The sequence below is a fragment of the Pituophis catenifer genome, unplaced genomic scaffold (assembly GCF_029215685.1).
Source record: "Pituophis catenifer annectens isolate HBS135680 unplaced genomic scaffold, rPitCat1.0.hap2 SCAF_4, whole genome shotgun sequence".
NCBI classification, from domain to species: domain Eukaryota; kingdom Metazoa; phylum Chordata; class Lepidosauria; order Squamata; family Colubridae; genus Pituophis; species Pituophis catenifer.
The window spans coordinates 48,595,320-48,621,111 of NW_027256884.1; the positions used below are offsets into that span (position 1 = coordinate 48,595,320).

At 35.8% G+C, this 25,792-nt stretch overlaps 1 protein-coding gene across 1 annotated transcript in view; it reads right to left on the minus strand.

Annotated features, from left to right (window-relative positions):
* Window positions 1-15,705: 15,705 nt before the first annotated feature.
* Window positions 15,706-25,792, minus strand: part of ACE2 (angiotensin converting enzyme 2) — a 46,036-nt gene continuing 35,949 nt past the window's right edge. Inside the window, exons 16-18 of the mRNA XM_070943112.1 lie at window positions 18,004-18,120; window positions 16,104-16,298; window positions 15,706-15,814 (exon numbers count right to left, since the gene is read on the minus strand). Of these exons, the coding sequence (XP_070799213.1) occupies window positions 15,706-15,814; window positions 16,104-16,298; window positions 18,004-18,120 (421 nt within the window). The remainder of the gene's footprint in view (window positions 15,815-16,103; window positions 16,299-18,003; window positions 18,121-25,792) is intronic.

Consider the following 25,792-nt stretch of genomic DNA (forward strand, 5'->3'; position numbering starts at 1 on the left):
TTTATATAACCATCTTCAAAGCAAAAACTACAAAATTTATGTCTCAGATTGGAGATGGGAAATAAAATATGCTGTAAAACTTAAAAAAAAAAAGATATCCCAAGTGTGAAAAAACCTGTGAGGGATACTCAGGAGAGATTATATCCAAAATTGCAGAGAGAGATTGAACAATGTGAAAGAGACCTTATACAGTTCCCTATTCTTCCTGGAAGGGAAGATAAAGATGTAGGACAAAGGAAAGTGATTATAGAGGAACCAATGCTCCCTTTAAGGGAAGTGTCTAATGGAACAGATGGACAGGGACTACCCTAGATAACTTATGTAAACATCCCACTTACTAGTCAGGATGTGAAGTTCTTTAAGAGAGAATTAAAATCCTTGGTGGAGGACCAATAGCAGTTTCAGAACAATTAGACAATTTCTTGGGACCTAATATATATAATTGGAGTGAATTGACAGCTATCTTGAATGTTTTGTTCACTGGAGGAGAAAGATGATTAATTAGGAGAGATATCATGAGTTATTGGGATAGGAAACATCCTACTGGTGGGGACAACAATCCCACAGGAGAACAGAAATTTCCTCTCCAAAAATCTAATTGGCAAAATACCAATGAACAACATAGGAGACACATGGAAGACTTGAGAGAGATTGTAATTGAGGGAATAAAGGAGGCTGTACCTAAGAACCAGAATTTGAGTAAAGGCTTTGATATAAGCCAAGGGAAGGAAGAGACACCCAGTGCATTCCTCCAAAGACTGAAAGATCAAATGAGAAAGTACTCAGGCGTAGACCCAGATGATCGAACAGGAGAAGGGTTCCTGAAGCTAAATTTTGTGTCTAAGTCATGGCCTGATATACAGAGAAAGATACAGAAAACAGAAGGATGGGCTGATAAGTCCATACGTGACCTCTTAAAGGAAGCTCAAAAAGTGTATGTGAGAAGGGAAGATGAGAAGCAGAAGCAGAAAGCAAAAATCATGATTACTACAATGGAACAAGTAGTCCAAAGGAAGAAAGAGGACCCATCCCAAAGTGTGAGACAAGGAAGATTTACTCTTCCATGAGGCATAAGAGGAAATGTAGCAAGAGGCAGAGGAATTCCATCCAATTGGGGATTGGGTCATGATGGAGAACTCTCAAGACCCAGACCCAAATGCTATGCCTGTCATCTGGAGGGACACTTTAAGAGAGATTGTCCCACCCTGAAGAAAGAGGAGGAAGTCTACTCCCTCATACAATTAGAAGATTAGAGAGGTCAGGGGCCGTTGACCTTAAGATCCCACAAAAAGCCCTTGATAAATGTACAAGTGGGATCTCATCAAGAAGCTGTATATTCTTGGTGGACACAGGAGCAGCCTGAACATCTCTAAGTTATATACCCCAAGGACTTACATTTTCTGACCAAACTATGATTGTAACAGGTGTTAAAGGAGAAAGTTTCTAAGTAAGAGAATTTGAACCAGTTAAGATGAAGATACCAGAGAAAGACATAGAAGTAAAGCCTCTGTATGTACCTGAAGCTCACACCTGCCTGTTGATGCAATAATATTATTTGGATTGGAGATAAACGTAGAGAACATACCACCTTTTAAAATTGAAATGCTAAAATAGCTAAATTAACAGAAGATGAAAAAGATATTGATCTACAATTGTGGATTTGTGAAGGAAACAGAGGTGGATTAAAAATCTCCCCTTAAAAATCAAATTGAAAAAGAAAGGAGAAACTGAGGAGCAGGGCTGATGTCGTGGCAATATGGTAATGACTTAGCGGGGCTCCACTAAGACAGCCGAATTCTACCTGTCAGGAGGCCCCCTAGTGTTGTGGTCCACCAGCAGCCTGTGGAGCTGGCAGCGGAGTCGGACAGTGAGGAGGCTGGGGAGGACAATGGGCCAGTCCTGGAGTCTGCAAAAAAGTATTCTATGCTACTACAGGATTAATTTCCAGACTGATCTGGTGGATTATAAAAATTATAAGATTGTGATATTGGTATGAAATTGGAAGAGAAAAAGGTGTTCTTTTCTTGGTTTAAAATAGGGATGTTAAAAGTTGGTTGAGGGCTAGGAGATTATTATGGTATATTTTACTAAATTAAGATCCCAATTAACCTAGCTAATAGACATAAGTAGATACAAGAAGAAATGGAAAGCAATCCAAATATAAGAAAATTAGGAAAGAAAACAACATCTGCACCATAATCTGCAGCAGCAGCAGCAGCAAGTCCATCAAGTCAAAGATTGATAGAGAGCATGTTACAAGCAGAGAAATCAAATTCATTTCAAAAAGTTGTGATGACGATGTTCCAATCTTTACAGGAGATGATAACAAAGAATCATAACGAGGTGAAGAGTGAGTTGGGAGAGGTAAAAGAAACAATACATGATATGAATGAAAAAATAGGGAATTTCTAACAGATGATAGAAAAAATGAACAAAGGATTCAGGTAGTAGAAGAAAAATCAGAACAAGCCGAGAAAAAAATGGAAGATATGAACCAAAGGCTTACACAGGAAAATGAAGAGTTGGAGGAAAACGTGATTTCGTTACAAATGGAAAAGGCTACTTACTTTCTGAGATTCCAAAACATAGAAGAGGAAAAAGGAGAAGACCTACCTGATAAAATGACAGAATTGCTGGCAAATGCTTTACAAATTACAAAACAGGAAATGCAAGCAGAGATTGATGAAATATTTCGAATACACACAACCTATGGGAGAAGACATAATCTCCCAAGAGAAGTTCATGTCAGATTTGTCAAGAAGATGATAAGAGTTGAAATACTTAAAAAAGCAAGAGATGAATCTCTGCAATATAAAGGCAAAGAAATTGTGGTGTTGAAACAGGTGCCAAGAAGAGTAAGAAATCTAAGAAGACAATATCAATTTTTGACAGGTCAGCTGATTAAATACAATATAAATTTCTGGTGGCTGATACCAGAGGGAATTTTGGTAATTTGGAATGAAAAAAGATATAGATTGGAGTCATTAGATAAAGCACATTAATTTTGTGAATATCAATTTGTAGCTACTGAAGAACAGGGAAGGGGAGAGGAAGTAGAATGTAAAGGACAAAAAGAAGCAGTAATTGTGGAAAAGACTACATGACAAGAAGAAAATGAGTCCAAGAAAACAGAACGAGCAGAACGAGAGGGAGCAAAAGTAAAGGAACAGAAAGAAATAAGAGTTAGGGTATATAGGACAATATGACCTATATACAAGTGAGAAGATGGAAGAAGAAATACAGATGCTATCAATTAACATAAATGGATTGAATTCACCAAAGAAAAGGAAAAAAACTTTCACAAAACTATAAAAATTGACTTAATTTGTCTCCAAGAACTCCACATTCAAAAACAACATAGTAAGTTTTTAGAATACCCCAAAAATGGGGAAACTATATTTTTCATTAGCACAACAAAAGAAAAGGGGGTGGTTATATATATATATATAAAGGAAACAATAAACACCAAGCAAATATACACAGATGAAGAAGGGAGAATTTTGATGGTAGAAGTAATAATAAACCAAAAACAACTACTTTTGATAGCAATATTTATTATTTATTATTTTATTTTTATTATTCATATTTCTATGCCGCCCACTCTCCGAGGATATATATGCACCAAATAATAAACAAAAGGAATATATATGCACCAAATAATAAACAAAAGGAATTCTATTAAAACCTCGACATGAAAATAACTGAAATGGATTATGAAAATATTTGTGGGTTAGGTACACAAAATAGGTAAAAAGGCATAGAAAACACTCCTTGGCCTAGGACCTTCTATAAAATGATAGAAGAACTATCACTTCAAGATACATGGAGAGAAATGAACTTAGAGAAAAACCAATACACATTTTACTCAGATAACCATCAATCATGGTCGAGAATAGATATGGATGACACTGGAATTAAGAACAAATGTACAAGAGATAGAAATTGAAACAAATGTATGGGCAGATCACAACCCAATGAAAATAAAATGGAAAGGTCAAAAGAAAAAAGTGAGATGGACGTTGAATCAAACAATATTAAATGATAAAGAGTTTATACAAATAATGGAGAAAGAAATGGACTTCTTTTTCAAGGAGAATAAAAAAGAGAGCTCACTACAAAATGTATGGGACACAGCAAAATCATATATCTGGGGATTAGTGATCACCTATACAGCAAAAAAGAACAAGGAAAAGAGGCAAACACAAAAGAGATTAGCAGAAGAACACAAAAGACTGGAAACAGAGTTACAGAAAGAATCACCAAAAAATCTAAAAAAACAAATGGAACTGATAAAACATAAACTCAATTTAATGGAAACAGAAGAACTAGCACAAAAGATTAAAAGAGCAAAACAAAACTATTTTGAAAATGCCAACAAACCAGGAAGATTGCTAGCATATAAATTGAAAAAGGAGAAAGAGAAGAAATTGATACACAGCTTGTTAGATGAAAAGGGAATCCTTCACCATCAAAATGAAACTAAAAACAAAATAATCCAGAATTACTATGAAAAAATATATAATCAAGAGAAGTTGTCAGAAGAAAAAATAAAACAATATTTGGAGAAAGCTGAATTACCCAAATTACCTGAAAAAGTGAAGGTTATGCTAAATGAAAAGATAACAATAATGGAACTAAAAGAGGCGATCAAGAGACAAAAAAATAATAAAATACCAGGACCAGATGAACTACTGGCAGAACTTTATAAATGTTTACAAGACACTTTGGGTCTGCCAATGTTGGAAGTTTATAATGAAGTACTCTTAGAGGCCAAAATTCCAAACACCTGGATGGAAGCAAATATAACTCTAATACCAAAAGAAGAATTAGATTTAATGCAGATAAAAAAAATATAGGTCAATATTACTATTAAATGCAGACTACAAAATATATGCCTCAATAATTGCAGAAAGATTAAAAAGATTCTTGAATGAATTTATACACTCAGACCAGAATAGATTTTTATCTAAAAGGCAAATTAAGCATAATATGAGAATTATTTTGAACACCTTGGAATATTATGAAATACATCCTGAAAAACAAATGGCATTGATATTCTCAGATGCACAGAAAGCATTTGATAACATAAATTGGCAATATATGTTATTTCAATTAAAATATATGGACTTTGGGGAGAAATTTGTTAACATGATTAAGGCAATATATTTCAAGCAAACTGCATAAGTGATGGTGAATGGGGATAAGACCAAGAACTTTAACATAAGGAAAGGCATGAGACAAGGATGTCTGCTGTCCCCCTAACTATTTATATTAACATTGGAAGTACTAAATAGAAATATTAGACAAGGCTCAGAAATAAAAGGAATGGAAATAAAAACAGAAAAATATAAGCTACAGGCATTTGCAGATGACCTGGTATTTATTTTACAAGAACCACAAGAATCTGGACCCAAGTTAATGAAAATAATAGCAGAGTATGATGAAGTTGCAGGACTGAAAATGAATAAAGAAAAAACTAAAATACTAGTTAAAAATGTCACAGAGAAACAAAAAAAAAAAAAGTTGGTGGAAAAGATAGATATTCAGATAGTCAAATACTTAGGAGTTCAGTTAACAGCAAGAGGCACAACTATAAAAGAAGATAACTATATGAAACTGTTATAACAAATTAAATTAGATTTGGAGAAATGGAAAAACCTGCAGCTATCATTGATAGGAAAAATAGCTACAATAAAAATAAACATTCTGCCGGGACTGTTATGCTTATTTCAAACAATTCCTATAAAATGAGAATTTTTTTTAAAGAACTAAACAAAATGATACTAAACTATATTTGGCAAGGGAAAAAAGCAAGAATAAGACTGAAACTGCTACAAGATACTAAACTGAAAGGGGGTCTTGGGTTGCCAGACTAGGAGCTATGTTACCAGGCTTCTCCACTTGTCTGGCTGAAAGAATAGGTAAACTTGAGACATAAAAGACTATTAACTTTGGAGGGACATGATCTCCAACTGGGGTGGCATGTCTTTTTATGGTATGGGAAAAATAAAATACTGTACATGGATATTTTCAAAGGCACCTTGTTAGAAATGCACTACTGTTAATATGGGGGGAAATTAAAGAAAGACAGAATATAAAAATACTGGCTCTCCACAATGGAGGCACTAATTCATCCAAATGTGATTAATATGAAAAAAATGGTAAGGTATAAGGACATTTCGAATGATAAAGGGGAACTCAAATCTAAACATGAATTGATTAATCAAGGGATCGATTTAGCATGGTGGCCATATGTGCAAATACAATCAAGATATGAGAAAGATGCAAGAATGCATGGTTTCTATAAAGAACCAACAGAACTAGACCAGATATTACTAGGGATAGATGAAAAATTAATTTAAAAATTTATAGCTACTTACTGAGTATTAAAATGGAAGAAGAGCAAGTGAAAGAAACAATGATAAGATGGGCTAAAAACTTTGGTCACTCAATAGAGTTAGACAAATGGCAGAAATTGTGGGATAGAAACTGTAAATGAACAATGTCAATGCTCTATAAGGAAAATCTATACAAAATGTTTTATAGATGGCATTTATCACCAGTGAGATCAGCTAAGATGTTTGAATACATATCAGCTAAATGTTGGAAGTGTAATCAGACACCAGGTTTATATTATCATATGTGGTGTACATGCCCAAAGGCAAAAAAATACTGGACCAAAATACATACTTGGCTAGAAAAAATGATAAAACAACACATTGAAACCAGAAATATTTCTGCTGGGGATACTACCAGAACAGTATAATAAAGGGAATACGTATTTAATTTAGCATGTAGTAACGGCAGGAAGAATAGTATTTGCACAGCAATGGAAAAATGATGAGATGCCGACAGATGAAAGTGTAATAAAAAAAATATTAGAATGTGCTAAGATGGATAGATTGACACTTAAAATAAAAGAAAAGGATGAAACAGAATACTTTTTAATATGGGATATATTTTACCAATGGTTAACTAACAAAAAAAGGTTAGAATTTAAAAAGAATTCAAAGAGATAATAAAAATCTATATTGAAAATATTGCAAGATGGATAAACTAATTGTTTTATTATTTTATGATTAATATTGATATGTTTATTAAGATTACTAGTATGATTATGGTTATTGTTGTACCTTTACTTAAAATTAATTATGCCCAGACAACACGCTGTTCAGATAGACATGGAATTTTTTATGTTTTTAATGAAAAAATGCACCAATAAAACATATATTCAAAGAAAAAGGAAGGAGAAACTGTTAGACAAAGACAGTATAATATCTCACTTGAGGGAAGAAGAGGATTACAACCAGGAATAGATGGACTACTGAGAGATGGGCTTTTGGAACCTGTATGTCTCCATTTAATACTCTTGTATTGCCAGTCCTAAACCTGATGATTCTTATAGATTAGTTCTGGATTTTAGGAATCTGAACAAAATAGTGGAAATCAGACACCCTGTGGTTCCAAATCCCTATACTCTTTTGAGTACCATACCATGTCCATGCTTGGTTTAATGTTACTGACCTTAAAGATGCTTTCTAGAGCTGTCCCTTAGATGAGGAATCTAGACATATGTTTGCATTTGAATGGGAGCATCCAAAAACACATAGGAAAGAACAATATAGATGGACTGTTCTTCCTCAAGGTTTTATAGAATCACCAAATTTATTTTTACAAGTTTTGGAATAAGTGCTTGAACAATTCCAGCCTGAGGTGGGAACTAAATTGATACAATATGTGGATGATTTATTAATCTCGGGTAAAAAGACACCTAAGGTTAAGAAAGCCACTGATAAACTTAGTGTCAAGAACTAAATTGCAATATGTAGAAAGGGAAGTAAAGTATCCAGGTCATTTAATAAGTGAAAGGAAAAGAAGAATAGATCCAGAAAGAATTCAAGAAATAACTTCACAATCCTTGCCAAAAAACCAAAAAGGAATTGAGAAAATTTTTGGATCTAGTAGGATATTACCGTCTATGGATCAATTCCTATGTGACTCTTACTAAAAACCTATATGCTAAATTACTTGATAAAGAGCCAGAAGAATTGCAATGGACAGAATATGAGAATGTTCTAGTACAGTCCATTCAGCAAAAATTAATTATTGCCCCAGTATTAGTATTAGCCTTACCCTCACTAAAGAAGCCTTTTCATTTATTTGTAAATGTCGATAAAGGAACAGCATTAGGGGTGTTGACTCAGAAGTGGGGAGGAAAAAGACAACATGTGGGTTATTTATTTAAACTATTAGATTCAGTGTGTCATGGCTGGCCAAACTATATTCAGTCAATAGCCATCACTGCAATATTGGTAGAAGAAAGCAGAAAATTGACCTTTGGAAGACCCTTATAGTGGGCACCCCACACCAAGTTCGGTCAGTATTGAATCAGAGAGCAGGGAGATGGTTAACAGATGCAAGGATCCTGCACTGTGAAGCAATACTGATGGAAAGGGATGATTTAATTCTAGTAGTAGACAACTCAGTAAATCCAGCTCTGTTTTTGAGTGGAGATATTGACTCTAATGTGGAACCTGAACATCAATGTGCTGAAATCATTGACTTGCAAACTAAGGTGCAAGAGAGAACTTTAAAGAAACTCCTCTTTATCAGGGGTACAATTTATTCATTGATGGGTCATCCAGGGTGATCCACGGAAAAAGACATAATGGATATGCTATTGTGGATGGAGATAACAATTCTCTAGTGGAAGCTGGGCAGCTACCAATAGCTTGGTCAGCTCAGACTTGTGAACTTCATGCCTTAAATCAAGCTTTAAATCTTTTAAAAGATGACAAAGGCAGTATTTACACAGATTCAAAATATGCATTTGGAGTAGTGCAAATCTTTGGAAAGATTTTGGTTGAAAGGGGTCTCATCAATGCAAAAGGAAAAGATTTACTGCATAGTGAACTCATTGTAGAAACCCCTGAGAATTTGTTATTGCCTAAAGCAATAGCAGTAATTCATGTAGAAGGACACCAAAAATTGACTTCTTATGAAGGAAGAGGTAATTCTTTAGCTGACGCTGAAGCTAAGGCAACAGCATTAACTGAGGAAGTTATTAAAATGCTTCCTCTGATACCTCAGTTGGAAGAGCCAAAACAAGTTCCAGTGTTTACCACTAAGGACCAGGGACAATTGGAACAAATAGGAGCTAAGCAAACTGAAAAAGGTGAATGGATGTTGCCTGATGGCAGACAGATGTCAAACAAACAAATCACTCAAGAATTACTGGCAATCCTAAACCAAGGAAAACATTGGGGAACACAAGCACTATGTGATACCTTTTTGCAAAAATAAAGATGTATTGGGATATATACAGTAGCACAGCAGATTTGTGAAAGATGTTTAATTTGTAAAAAAAAAAAAAAACTAACAAACAACATCTTAGGCAAAAAGAAAAAGGGGGAAGACCCCCTTCTCTCAGACCATTTCAAAACATTCAAGTAGATTATACTGAAGTGCCACCTATTGGCCATTTAAAATATATTTTACTTTTAGTGGATCATTTAACTGGATGGGTAGAAGCATTCCGTACTTCCAGAGCCACTGCATCAATGGTGTCTAAAATAATATTAGAGTAAATTATTCCTAGATATGGGATGGTTAGTGTAACAGACAGTGATCAGGGCACTCACTTTACTTCCAAGGTCCTTAAGGGAGTAATGGAAGGGGTGGGAATAAAATGGGAATCCTTGGAGTTGTGGAAAAACTGAGGTTAAAACTCACATCCTAAAAAGAACCCTAACTAAATTAGTGTTGGAGACACAATTGCCATGGACCAAGTGCCTGCCATTGACCCTTCTGGGGATAAGAACGCAACCAAGAAAGAACTTGGGTGTTTCCCCTTATGAAATGCTATTTGGACTATCACCATTGGAAAATCAGAAAGGGGTTCCACATTTTGAGATTAAGGATAAATTTCTAAAGAACTATATTCTGGGGTTGTCTTCTGTTCTTTCTACCCTCAGGAAGGAAGGATTGTTAGCACAAATGCCACCTTTGGAGTTTGCAGTTCACAAATATAAAATTGGAGACTGGGTCCTGATAAAGACTTCGAGGAACGAAAAGCTCCAGCCGAATTGGAAAGGACAGTTCCAGGTGTTGCTGACAACTGAAACTGCTGTATGAACAGTTGAAAAGGGTTGGACGCATTATACCAGAGTCAAAGGACCTGTGAATGTACCAGACTTCCAGTAAATGAGTATGTCAGATCACCTTGAGTAAGGACTATAGCAGCGGTTCTCAACCTGGGGGTCGAACGGCCATTTCACAGGGGTCACCAAAGCCCTCTCTCACCCCCCCCCACACCTTCACTCACCCTCACTCTCTGCTCTGTTGGATCGCTGGCTGTTCGCTTACCCCGCCCAATCTATTGCTGCCTCCTGAGTCCCAGCTGATGGCTAGAGGAAAAGAAACTGTTTAAATTCTTGCCGCGGGGCTTCAAAGGGCTGCCTTATAGCCAGTGGTAGGATTCTGCCGGCTCCGCCCACCCCTTGCCCCGCCCCTCTGCACCACTATTTATTGCCAATAAATAGTGGTGGGCAAGGGGCAGGCGAGCCAACAATTTAACAAACGGTTCGGTTTTTGTAATTTTATTGGCCCGCGGAGCTTCAACATAGGCTAATTAGCCCTTGATTAGATCGGCTCCTGACTCTCAGCTGATTTGCTCTCAGCTGTTTTGCTCAGGGCTCTGCTGCTTGCTGGAGCAGATTTTTTTTCCCCTAGCTATGCTGAAAAATGAAACTGAAAGTAAAGCAAGATTTTGGCTTTGCTGTTGCTGCAACGTTGGAAAATTAGGCAGGCAGATTTCTTTTCTTTTTCCTCACCAAAAAAGGTAGGTGCAAACAATGGGAAATTTAGGGAAAAAGAGGAGAGTTCAAGATTTTAAAACACAAAAGAAAAAAAGCTCTATTTAACTAGGGAATTGTAATAATTGAGATAGTATTAATTGTATATTGTGTTGAAAGCAGAAATGGTTAAGTTGTGGTTTGGAGGAATATATGGGGGAAATTATTTGGTTTATTATTATTGGTAAATATAATTAATTGATTTGTAAGAAATTGGATTGCATGGAAATAATTGGAATATTCATGTTCATATTGATTAATATACAAAAAAGAGAGTTATACAACTAATTGATTTATATTAAAATGTTGAATTTGTATTAAACAACTGTAATATTACATAATTAACCAATGTGAGGATGGATATAAAAATAGATGACAATGGGAAGGGGTATAATATAGAATAGAAGGGAAAAATTGAATTTGATTAAGATTAGAGATGAGGATGAAGGGTAATATTGGTTTTTTACAAAAATAGATGAGGAATAAATATGGCAAAAAGGAAATATAGAAATTGTAAATTTAATTGAAATGACTAAACTCTGTTTAAATTTGTGAACTGGCCAAATACTCTGTTCAAAGAAAATACATTGTATGTTTGTATGTGTGTTTCTAATTATTGTTATTTATTCATATTTGTTCTCTTTTATTCTTTAAAGTTTAACAATTCATTCTTTATCTTAATATCTTTATATTTGTTTGGGGTTGGCTTTCTTCCCTTTTATCTTTTTTATTGTACAGCAATCTTTCTCCTCAAACCTACCACCTCTCTCTTTTCTTTCCTTCTTACTTTCTCTTCCTCCCCCTCTTTTCCTCCCTACTTCCTCTTCCTTTCTCCTTCTCCTCCTCTCTTCCTCCCTCTCTTACCCTCACTCCTACTCTAATTTCCCTTCCCTTCTTTCATCCCTCTCTATTGCTGTATCTTTTTATGCATATGGACTACTCAGAGGGCTGAAAAAGTTATTTTTGACTGGTCCTCGCACTTTTGACCAGTCCTTGAACTTACGACTGTCCACACATTTTACGTTTTTGCCCTATCTTGTCACCATGGTGAAGAGAAGCAGTTGTGAAATGAGTGACACGGTTGTTAAGAATGCTACAATGGGCATAAATGATGACCAGTCATAAGTGCGAAGACCGGTCAAAAGTGTGAGGACCTGTCAGAAATCACTTTTTTCAGCCCTCTGAGTAGTCCCTATACACATAGCCATGGCCACCCGGTCACATGACCAGCTAGCCACGCCCACCCAGTCACATGACCTCCAAGCCACGCCCATAAAATAAGCCACGCCCACAGAATCGGTAGTAAAAAAATTTAGAACCCACCCCTGGTTGGGGGTCACCACAACATGAGGAACTGTATTAAAGGGTCGTGGCATTAGGAAGGTTGAGAACCACTGGACTATAGGAAGAGAAAGAAGGGAGAAAAGCTTTGTATACAAATCTTACTAGACCAAAGTAGCCTGAAAACACTTGACTTAATCAAGAAAATTGAAAAGCAGCACCTCCACCTCCAAAGCCAAAGCCAAAACCAAGACCAACAATATGATTGCCATTAGTACCCTTGGTAAAACCAATTCCACCACCATGTTTTGGTAGAAGGTATATGAATACATGGATGGAATAGGTCAAATATACTGTTAAAAGTCTAGGTCAATCTGATTGCTATGTGTGTACATAGGGAAGACCTAAAGGGCAGGGATGACATGCTACCGGTTCGGACCGGTTCTGGTGTCTGTGTAGGGAAAATTTTGACTGGTTTGGAGAACCAGTAAGGAAAATTTTGCTTGGCCACGCCCACCTGCCCTTCCCCTCCTCTCACGTCTCCTATATTCTGTTGTTTATTAGCTCAGCGGATTCGTGCAGCAGAGTGGATTGCCGCCTTAGCTGAGCTAAGAAACAGCAAATGAGTCTTAGTCTCATTTGCCCTCAGATAGAATAATAAATGGACACTTTCCGCTGCTTTTTTCCTCCCCCCCCCCCCCCGCCCCAAGCAGGGAAAGGAATACTAGCTTTAATGAGATGTCTGGGTGTTCAGCCAAGAGCAATTATCACCTTAAAATGTTGCAAAGCTGCAAACCACCTTGCCTGAATTGAGAAACTGCCTCAAAAGAAACTGCCTTTTACTTCCTCTGAAGCAAAAGCAGAGAGCCTCTTCCAGGGAAGATTTCTCTGTGTCTTCTATTTTTCTTCAACAGTAGAACAAAAAAGCTTCTTCCTGTGAAGGCTTTTCCAGTTCTTTATTCTGATTTTCTCCTGGAGCAAAAGAAAGCCCTTTCTAGTGAAGGCTTCTCTGTGTGTTTATTCTGATTTTCATCTGGACTGGAGCAAAATCATCTGGTGGCAGGCCTTAAGTAACAATCCCACACTTATTTTACTCCATGCTAGCAAGACTTTTCTGTAAATCTTTCTCTAATTTCTTATACTCCTCCTCCAACTTCCTTTGGGTTTGTCTGTTCTGTCTGTTCCATTTTCCTAAATATGTCATTGCCAATCCTCTAATATATGCCTTACTAGTATCCCATATATTTTGCAGTGATGTATCTTCTTTTCTGTTTTCTTTGATGAAAAATGTCAGTTCTTTTTCCATATATTGTAAAAAATCCTTTTTATTTAGTAAATTTTGATTTAATGTCCATCTCATTTTTTTCTCTGCCCCTTCTATGTCATTGTTATTGGGTTGTGATCTGCCCATGTACTTGTTTCTATATCAATCCTGTATATCTTAGATATTAATTCTGTTGACATCCACATCATATCTATTCTTGACCACAACATGTGCCTATTTGAATAGAATGTATATTGCTTCTTCTTTAAACTAGCGACCACTTCCGGTGGTGACGTCATGCTGTGGTGGTTCAAAGGAACAGAACTCTGTTCCCTGTGCTGAATTTCTAGCAATCGGGGGCTGTGGGAGTGCGAAGTTTTGTCCTGGAGGGACAAACAATAGAAGGAGGAAGTCTCAGAGGCAGCAAGGAAAGGTCCGGTTTCCCGCGGCGCTAGGAAGAAAACCTCCAACACGACCTGGAAGAAGCTTGCCTTAATGGCAGACCTGGAGGCATGACACACCGGCCAAAGAAAAGGGAATCAAGGAGAGAAGACAGTACAGCAGGCATAACGCAAGCAGTGGATTTAGCCGAGTTTGGAAGACCGGTGAAGAAGCAGCCGGAGGAGCGATTAAAGATACAGAGTGAGTCTCCAATAGAGAAAGACTATTTTGAACAATTGGCGGTATTCTAGCATCAGGAGCAGTATAGTGAGCAGAAGAGAACAGTAAACAGTTAAAAGGTGAAAGGAGCAGAGCTTCACTCCGTGAGATAAATAAACTGCAAATAAGGAACTATATTTTGTATTTTGAACTTCAGAAACTTGCACTCCAATGGAGAAACGAAAGGCTTACAGTCGAGAAGGAAAGATTGCGAGAGAGTGACTGTGCAGACAGAGAGAGACTGACATTGTAAGATGGAAGCTGATGCAACAGTGAAAATAATAGGATTAATAATATTCAAACATTCAAATACCCCTTTCCTTTCTTTTTCTTTGCTCTCTTTTCAATTTTTATAGCTTAACATTCCCCCACGTTTTTATTATTATTTAGTATTTTTAGAGCTGGCTATAGATTATAGATTTAGTTTTTAGAAATATATATATATTTAACCATTCTGACAAAAATATATCTATTAAAGAAACTTAGTAAATAGACAATATAGAGTTCTGGTGATAGTTATATAAAAATATAATCACATTTCTTGTACCCAATACCAACTGTATTTATTGTATTTATTATATTTATTAACTTTATCAACTAGATTTGTTAATAACTTGATTTTCTCAGTTAGATTAACGAGTATTTACTGTATTTATTCTATATATTGTATTTATTGTACTTAATATCCAATATTTAATATATTATCTTTACTATTTTTATTATCAATTTCTAAAAAATTATTTTTCCTTTCCAAAGTGTCAGTTTACAATAGTTTACAAAAGTTCTTGACTGTTAAAAAAATCCATCACTATTGTCTCTGTTTTAAGTTTTGGTTATCACATTTAAAGCGCTCCATGGCTTAGGACCTGGTTATCTACGGGACCACCTGCTACCACCAATAGCCTCCCACCGGCCAGTACGCTCCCATAGAGAGGAGCTCCTCCGGGTGCCGTCGGCCAAACAATGTCGACTGGTGGCCCCTAGGGGGAGAGCCTTCTCTGTGGGGGCACCTACAATCTGGAACGAACTCCTCCCGGAGATACGGAGGATCCTGGATCTGCGCACCTTCCGTCGCATGCTTAAGACTTTTTTATTTCATCAAGTTGGCCTGGCCTAAATCTTCTCCCCTTTTTAAATGTAAATTTTAATTTGTTTTTAAATTATGGGGTATTTTAAATTTGTTCAGCCAAATTATTTAATTTGTTTTTATTCTATTTTAAATTTTTGTATTTGTGTGTTTTATCCTGTGGCTGTTCACCGCCCTGAGTCCTTCAGGAGTAGGGCAGTATAGAAATTTAATAAAATAAATAGAATAAAATAAAATAAGTGTCTGTCTCTTTTTCCATGATTTTTTATTTTTCATATTTTCATAGGAAATATGAAAGTTTTTTTGAAAAAAAAAACTTATCAAATGTTTTTAGCCAGAAGTGGCAACCCACAACTGCTTAGTTAATAATAATAAAAAAAATGTGGCGGGAGAGAATATTAACTGAGTTACACAAATTCATCCATGCTCCACAAATCCATTTCTGGTTTACAGAGCCTTTATTTTTAGCATTATTTATATTAATGTGTCCTTTTGTATGTTAGTGTGTTGGCCACAAACATGCAAAAATATGTAGGGCAAGTCCATTTATTTGGTTGCTTTTAGAAAGTTGTGGCAGCTTCATCAAGTTGAAATGTTGAATTACTTTGTCCACAATCTTCATGAATGTCAGCAGTTTCAATAGCATCAGTTTTTGCTGCCTTCTTTTTCCTGCACATAAAAATAATACATTGATTAATATTTAACTATTTAAAAACTATCAGCATGTGTACAGAAAACAGTGTTTTTCTAGTAAAATTCTGCTTTTATCAGTCTTGACAAGCATTTGAGACATGATAGGTATTGGTTAAAAGTACCAGTGAGATAGATGAACTGAGAAAGGATGAATTCTGGCAATTGAAGTCCACCTATATTAAAATTCACAAGGTTGAGAAACACTGTCGTATATCATACAAAATGAACCTTGATTTAAGACTAAACATCCATAAATAGCACTTACTTTTTTCGATCTTTCTGTCCAATAATGATCAAGGTGATGATTCCAATCACTACGAGACCAATCACAACTCCAAATGCTACAAGCCACACCATTATAGGTGATTCATAAGGTGGTGCCAATGTTGGTAAGAGGCCAACAAATTCCAAAGTTTGATCAGTCAGTTTGAAAGCTTCATTGATACGTTCCCGAGACAGACTGTAAATGAAGTCGGAAATTTTCTTTAAAACATTTCCAGGCATTCTACTAAAGCGTTTATTGAAATTGTAAAGTGACCCTGCAGTGATATGCATAACAAGTATTAGATGCTTGTCCTTCCTTCCTTCCGTCCGTCTTTCCTTCCTCCCTCCCTCCCTTCTCTCTCTCTCTCTCTCTTACACATACAGTTTCTGCTGTTTAGTTTGGCCTTTTTCCTTGGATGAGAAAGGGAGAAACATGTTTTAAAGACAAAGCAGCTCCTTGCAGCTCCCTGCCCCCACCTTCAGGTCGAGGGTGATGGGATTAAGACATGGTCCTCAGGACATGATAGGATTAGCCCTGGACCCATCTAGCAACAGAACTCACCACATGGCACCTGGGGAGATTACATCACCCAGCAAGATTCAACCAAGCTTGGGACTCAAGACACTACAAAGTTACCCTTGGGTAGATAGATAGATAGATAGATAGATAGATAGATAGATAGATAGATAGATAGATAGATAGTTGCATTAACCTCTGAGCCACAAGTTCTCCTCCCTTCATCAGCTTGAGCCAGGGGAGAGATTAAGTGTTTTTCTATCAAGGCACCTGATCTACCCCACCATGTGGGAGGGAGCATATGTATATTTCAGTATAGATCTATCAGGCAACTCAGCTGGGCTCACCAGAGGCTTTTAAAGGCATTTTTTTTTCCTACAGCCTCTTCGGCCGAAGAGGTTGTAGAAAAAAATGCTTTTAGAAGCCTCTGACGATCAGGCAACTCAGCTGGGATTGCCAGAGGCTTTTAAAGGCATTTTTTTTCCTACAGCCTATGCGGCTGAAGAGGTTGTAGAAAAAATGCTTTTAAAAGTAAAAAAAAAAAGCCTCTGATGAGGTGGGTTGGGTAAGCAAGTGGCAACCGGGCCGGGAACCAGTTCAGGGGCGTGGCCAGCCAATGTTATTACCGGTTCTCTGAATTACTAGAAATTTTTACTACCAGTTCTTGCAAACCAGTGCGAACCAGGAGCAACCCACCACTGAGATAGATAGATAGATATATATATACTGCTCAAAAAATAAAGGGAACACAAGCAGAAGACATCCGAGATCTGAATGAATGAAATAGCCTTATTAAATACTTTGTTCTTTACATACAGTAGTTTATACACTGCTCAAACAACTAAAGGGAACACAAAATTACTGTATGTAACGAACAAAGTATTTAATAAGGCTATTTCATTCATTCAGATCTCGGATGTCTTCTGCTTGTGTTCCCTTTATTTTTTTGAGCATGTATATATATCCTATGTGCTCTTTTTTGCCCAGGACCTCAAAATATGTGATCCTGTCCACCATTAAACCATCTTTCCAAGCAGTCTCCATGTTTCCAGTGACTTTCTTCCCACTTGGAACTGAACCCAGATGGACATTTCTTCCAACAATATAAAACAAGATAATTTAATGTTGCCTTTATGCCAATTTTTCCAATTATTCATACAATATTTACTCTATTTTCCTGCATTAAAAATGTTGCTGTGTTTTGACTGATGACATCAGAAATACATCCATGAATTTCCTTGAAAACAACACAGAAGTGGTTTACTACCATGGTTCTTCTGGGATATTTTTTTGACTTAACAATCTTAAATTTATAGTCCTGATATTCCCATCCAAGTACAAATCACCCTGACCCTATTTATTTGTTTACAGTCCAAAGTTTCACCTGATTGCTTCTTCCACTTCAGATTTAGGAACCAATTCTGAAGTATTGTTTGGCATGCTGACTGTAAAATAAAAGGAGATCCTCAGTGTCACATAACTCACACGGACATTATTTGTTCTGGTGGGAAAGAAATTTGTATTGATTAGAAATATTCAGGCTTAGAACTATCTGTGTTAATATTTGATCCAAATTATATGCCAACAAAGGTATCCTTCCTATTGTCCTATTCCTATTGGAATATGTGAATTGCAAACATTGACCACATAATAGATATTTATATATGCAAAAAGGTGGAAAATGAGCTCAAATAATCCAAAAAGTACATATTTAATCTTCTTATGAAATATCTAGTTTGAATCAAAATAAATTGATACCAATAACTAAAATTAACTTAATATTCTTCACATAGAAAATAAGAATTTTTCCTCCAGGATCAAATTATTTGAATCTATACTTCTGGCAGCCTTGCACAAATGATTAGAAAGAGTAAAGCAACATCTTGTTCCAGTCACACATATTTTCATATCAGATATTTTCCTCTATATTCTTCTGTTCTGTTCTGTTCTGTTCTGTTCTGTTCTGTTCTGTTCTATTTTCTTTACAATCTCCTTTTCCTTTTCTCCTTTCTCCCTTCCTCTTTTTCCACTGTTCAACTGAGCCATATGAAACATTCTAGGACAGGGGTGTCAAACTGGTGGCCATACACCAGCCATGCCCACCCCAGTTCTATGAATGTGATGCTGTGAGTTTGACACCTGTGTTCTAGGTGTACGGAAAATACCACTGAGTCGGAGGCTATTTGCCAGCACTTCAGGGAATTTGCGATTTCCCTGTTCGTGCCAGCCCGTGCCTCCATTTCTCGCCGCCCCTACAAGATGGCTATGATCTCTTGAGACCCCCAAAAATGGCTGAGATATCGGCGCTTCTTCAGAGCCCTGAAGTTACATGCCGTATCGTCGTGATGCTGGCCACGCCTCTTCTCCGGGAGCTGTCACAAGCCGGGGCGGCCACACAAACAGAAAGAAGAAGAAAGCAAGGTGAATAATCTGGGTGAGATTGAACTGTGGTCTTGGAAACAAGATTCCTTTTTTTTTAATTTACTCCCTGACTTTAAAAAACTTTATTTGAAAGAGAACGGCAAAAGAGGAGAGGGAAGAGAGGAGGGAGTGGATACAGGGCTATCTCCCCACTTCTGGTAATAGTAGCGAAAAAGCGGATGCCATTAATGAAGACAAAATTGACAAAGTTGAAAATTTGATTTAAAAATCAGAAAGCAGATTGGGCAAAGTGGCTTTTTTGCAGTGAATGATTTTTGAAATTTTGAGATTTGTATTTGTATTTGGAAGATGAAAATTGGATTGACTATAACTTTAAGACTATTGGTAGTAAACTGCAGTGCCATCTAGTGGTGTTAGAGAAAATTAAACAAATAAATTGAACAAAGGAGAAGACGAGTGGAATGACCCTGTTCTTAGCACGTTTTGGTTTTTAAATTTTCATTATTGAATGTTTGTCTTTGTTTTCCTTTTTTATGGAGATTCTGCATTTTTTCTTTCTTTATAAGAAAGAAACATGTGTTTAAACACATGTGGATTAGGGTAACAAGTACCTGAAAAGTTTGATTTTGGAGTAGATTTTAAATTTTGAATTTAAACAAGGAGGAGAGCTTGGATTATTTGGGTTACAAATTGGGTGATGTGAATCAAAGAAACAAGATGAAGAAAATAACACAACATCTATCATCACCATCAATATCAACAGCATCTGGCTCTACGAGGCAAAAGACAGCAGAAACTACAACACAGCAAGAGAAAAACCAATGTGGAATTAAAAAATATGCTACAGACTATATATGAAGATCTTAAGGAAAGAATAAATAAAATAGACGAGAAAATAGGAAAAAAATGGATGGAGAATTAAAGGAAGTTAAAGAGATGATAGGGAAAAATGAATGACAACTGATGCAAGTGGAAGAAAAAGAAGCATCGGAGAAAAAACTGGACGAGATGAATTATAGATTTACAACCACTGATAAGAATCAGGAAAGGACAATTATATCATTGGAAATGGATAAAGCTGATTATTATTTAAGATTTCAAAATATTGAAGAAGAAAAAGGAGAGAATCTAGCAGAGAAAATTGAGATATTAGCGGAAGCAATGGAAGAGAGTAAAGAAAAGATATTAAGCAGAATTGACAAGATATATACAGTGCATACAAGGTATGCAATAAGAAACAATCTACCTAGAGAAATTCATGTCAGATTTACCAAGAAAACATTGAGAGCAGAGATACTGCAATTGATGAGAAATGTGACAATAAAGTACAAAGGTAGAGAGATAGTGGCACTGAAACAAATTCCAAGAAGAGTCAGAAATCTGAGAAAAGAATATGAATTTCTTACGAAATGTTTGATTAAAAGAGGAGTGAATTTCAGATGGTTGGTACCAGAAGGAATATTGGTGAATTGGCAGGAACAAAGACACAGACTAGATACAATAGAGAAAGCAGAAGTATTTTATGGACAGTACATAGGATTTCAAGAGGAAGAGAAACTGAGTGAAGAAAAAGGGGATGGATTCCAGGAGGAAAAAAACAGAACTACTAAAAGAGACAGCTAAAGAACAAGAAGAAAGAGTGATATGAGAAAGAGCAAGACCGAAAGAAGTTAAAGAGCAAAGGAAGATAAGAATGACTAGATCTACAAAACAAGTAAACAAATAAGAAATGGAAGAAGAAATCAAAATAATATCAATGAATATAAATTGATTAAATTCGGCAATAAAAATAAAAAGAACATTTAATAAATTAGAGAAGTTAAAATTAGAAATCATATGTTTACAAGAAGTTCACATTAGAAAGCAACATAAAAAAATTTGGAGCAAATAAAATTGGGGACATTATACACAATACTGGCTTCCCAAAGCAAAAGAGGAATGGCCTTTTATATTAAAAAGACAATTCAATCTAAACAAATATTTGAGGATGAGGAAGGAAGAATACTAATGGTAGAAATAGTAATGAACCATAAAAAAATATTATTAGTGGGGATATATGCTCCAAATGAAAATCAAGAGGAATTTTACACAGGAAAATATTGGAATATGAAGATATTTGTATAACAGGAGACTTTAATGTGATTTTCAATAATGAGTTAGACTATAAATCTACAAAAGTGAATAAAAAATTAAGAAAGACACTCCCTAAAGCATTTTATACAATGATAGAGGAACTAAGTTTACAAGATGCATGGAGAAAAAGAAATGTAAAGGAGGAGCAATCTACATTCTATTCAAATAGGCACATGTCATGGTCAAGAATAGATATGATGTGGATGTCAACAGAATTAATATCTAAGATATACAGGATTGATATAGAAACAAGTATATGGGCAGATCACAACCCAATAACAATGTCATGGAAGGGGCAGAGAAAAAAATGAGATGGACATTAAGTCAAAATTTACTAAATGAAAAAGAACTGACTTTTTTCGTCAAAGAAAACAGAAAAGAAGATACATCACTGCAAAATGTATGGGATACTAGGAAGGCATATATTAGAGGATTGGCAATGACAAATTTAGGAAAACAGAACAAACAGAACAGACAAACTCAAAGGAAGTTGGAGGAGGAGTATAAGAAATTAGAGAAAGATTTACAGAAAAATCCACAGGACAAAAAAATTAAAAACTTGAAGGACTTGCAAAAACACAAATTGAACTTAGTAGAAAATGAAGACCTGGCAAATAAAATAAAATCAACAAAGCAAAATTTCTTTGAAAATGCGAATAAGCCAGGAAGATGGCTGGCATACAAGATGAAAAAGGAAAAAAGGAAAGAAATTGATAAGTGAACTATTAAATCAAGATGGAAAGATATGTTGTCGAAATGCGGAAAAGATAATTGAGAAATACTATAAGAGTCTATATCAGCAAGAGAGGGTGCCAGAAGGGAAGATAGAACAATACTTAGAAAAAGCGATAATCTCTAAAATTCCAGAAAAATTTAAAAAATCATTAGAAGAAAGAATATCGATGATGGAATTGATGGAGGGAATTAAAAAACAGAAGAATGGCAAAACATCAGGACCAGATGGATTACCAGCAGACTTATATAAAAGACTACAAGATGTATTAAGCAACATAATGTTACAAGTATTTAATGACTTATTATTAGAATCCAAGGTCCCGAACTCATGGATGGAGGCATATATAACTCTTATACCAAAAGAAGAATCAGACTTACAACAAATAAAGAATTATAGACCAATTTCATTATTAAATGTGGATTACAAAATTTTTGCATCAATTATGGCAGAAAGATTGAAGAGGCTGTTAAATTAGTTTATACATCCAGATCCGAATGGCTTTTTACCTAAAAGATAGATTAGAGATAATATACAAATTATATTGGATACACTGGAATACTATGAAGCACACTCAGAGAAACAAATGGCATTGTTATTTTTAGATGCACAGAAATGTTATGTGACTACACAATTACAAATGATGGATTTTGGGGATAGGTTTATAAACATGGTTAAAACTATAACCTTGGCACCATGGTACAACCAGGTAATTGTAAACGGTGAAATGACAGAAAAAGTGGATATTAGAAAAGGAACCAGACAAGGATGTCCGCTATCTCCATTATTATTTATTTTGACATTAGAAATTTTAAACAGAAAAATAAGACAAGATAAAGAAATAAAAGGAATGAGAATAAAAAAAGAAGAATATAAACTACAAGCATTTGCGGATGATTTATTATGGAAGAACCAACAGAAAAAGGTCCAAAGTTAATTGAGCAAATAGAAGAATATGGTGAAGTAGCGGGACTGAAAATTAATAAAAATAAGACAAAAATTATAGTTAAGAACATGAGAGAAAAACAAAAGAATCAATTAATGGAGAAGTTAGATATTTAAGTAGTGAAGAAAGTGAAATATTTGGACATCCAATTAACTTCAAGGTATATAACTGTGAAGGAAGATAATTATTATAAATTGAGAAATCAAATTGAAATAGACTTGGAGAAATGGAAAAACTTGCAATTATCACTAATGGGATGAATAGCATTAATTAAAATGAATATATTACCAAGAATTTTGTTTCTCTTTCAAATGATTCCAATAAAGTCCGGGCTCCCCTTGGGGTGCACCTGGAGGCTCCAGCTGGTCCAGAATGCGGCCGCGCGGGGGATTATGGGAGCGATGGGGCGCTCCCATTTGACATCTCTCCTGCGCGAGCTGCACTGGCTCCCGGTGGTCTTCTGGGTGCGCTTCAAGGTGTTGGTGACCACCTTTAAAGCACTCCATGGCTTAGGGCCGGGTTATCTACGAGACTGCCTTCTGCCGCCAATAGTCGTGTATACCAATCTGTCTCAATCCCTTGTTTTTCTAGTTCTTGTTTCTGTTTTAGTTCTCCCTTCTCCCACCGGCCAGTACGCTTGCACAGAGAGGGCCTCCTCAGGTTGCCGTCCACCAGACAATGTCGGCTGGCGACCCCCAGGGGGAGAGCCTTCTCTGTGGCGGCACCCGCCCTCTGGAACGACCTATCCCCAGAGATACACACGATACCAGACCTCCAGACTTTTCATCGGGCCCTGAAAACTCATTTATTTCATCTAGCCGGGCTGGCTTGATCCCATCCGTTCGGTTTATTTTGAAATTGGTTTTAATTGGGTTGTTTTAAATTGTGGGCCGAAATTATTTAATTACCTTTTAAACTGTTTTTTAAATTTTGTATGCTCTGTTTTATCTCGGCTGTTCACCGCCCTGAATCCTGCTGGAGAAGGGCGATATAAAAATCAAATAAAAAAAAAAAAGTTGGAGAAAAAATATTTTGAAAATTTGAACAAAATGATGTGGAAATACTGTATATATGGCAAGGAAAAAAAGCAAGAATTAACCTTAAATTGCTTCAAGATTCCAGAATTAGAGGAGGATTTGGTCTACCAAATTGGGAATTGTATCATCAAGCGGCGATGTTAACTTGAATTAAAGAATGGATCTTATTGAGAAATATAAGACTATTGACTTGGAAGGACATGATTTGCAACTAGGCTGGCACGCTTATCTATGGTATGGGAAAAATAGGATATATGGATACTTCCAGAAACATTGTGTAAGGAATGGTTTGTTAACAGTATGGGAGAGAGTGAAAGAAAAACATTATATGAAAATACCAATGTGGCTTTCAACAATAGAAGCATTGACACACCCAAATATGATTAACATGGAAAATATCGTGAGATATAAGGACATCTCAACAGAGAAGGGAGAACTAAAACAGAAACAAGAACTAGAAAAACAAGGGATTGAGACAGATTGGTATACACGACTGCAAATACAATCAAGATATGATAAAGACTTGAGGCAGTATGGCTTCAATTTGGGAAAATCAGAACTGGACGAGATAATGACTGGGACAGATGAAAAAATGATTAAGAAATTGTATAATTACTTATTGCAAATTAGATTAGAAGATGAAGAAGTAAAAGAGACAATGATAACATGGGCAAAAAACCTTGGTTATACAATAGAATTAGAGAAATGGCAACAACTATGGGAAAGGAATTATAAATTAACAATGGCAACTGCATATAAAGAAAACCTATATAAAATGTTTTATGGATGGCATATGTCACCAGAAAGGTAAGCAAAAATGTTTAAGGATAAATAAGCTAAATGTTGGAAATCTTTGCAATTGCCGGGATCATATGTGGTGGTCATGTACAGAAGCAAAAAAATATTGGGTTAGAATACAGGCATGGTTAGAGGAAATGGTACACCAGCGTATAGAATTAAAACCAGAGACTTTTTTATTGGGTACTTTACTGGAGAGATATAGTAAAGAAGATACATCTTTAATTATACACATAATAACAGCTGCAAGAATTGTATTTGCACAAAATTGGAAGGCAGAAAAAATCCCGTCAGAAAGTGAAGTATTAAACAAGATTTTAGAATGTGCAAAAATGAATAGACTAACATTAAGAATAAAAGATAAAGAAAAATTGGTGTATTTCAAGACATGGAAATGATTTTATGCATGGTTAGAAAAGAAATATGAATAAAAGATGACATATTAATAAATTAGACAGTGTAAAAGTAAATGAGAGAGAAGACAAAAAGGGAATAGAAACCCAGATGACACCTGGATGTAAATGAAAAAGGGGGAAGGGGGTGGGGAAGGAAAAAATGTTATTACATAAATGTACAACTATGATGATATATGTGAAATTGGTAAAATAGAAAAGAAATTGAAAAGAAAGTATATATTAATAAAAAATTGGGGCTGCACAAATACCAATAGGGAAAATATCGAATTGAAAATAAATATAACAATGGAGAGAGGAGTAGAGGGTAAAATAGGAGGGGAGAAGGAGACAGAGGAACAGAAGAAAGGGAAAAGGAGAAGAAGAAAGGGAGGGAAAAAAGAGTAGAAGAGAAGGTTAGAAAGGGGGGAAGAAGGGAGGAGTGGGGGAAAGGAAGGGGAAGGAGAGAAGAGGAAGGAGAGGAGGAAAGAAGAAAGTAGGAAAGGATAGAAGAAGGGAGGGAATGGAAAGAGAGAAGGAGAAGAAGGATCATTGTAAAACAAGGGAGAAGAAAGAGTAGACAAGCAACCCCGAATATATTTGAATATGTTTAAACTTTTTCTTAGGATGAGGAATGAATTAATATGAAAGTGTAAAGAGTATATATATGATTAACAGTGGATAAGAGACTGTACATTTACAATATGTTTATGAGAAATAAAATAAAAACAAACAAGTTTCAAACAACAAGT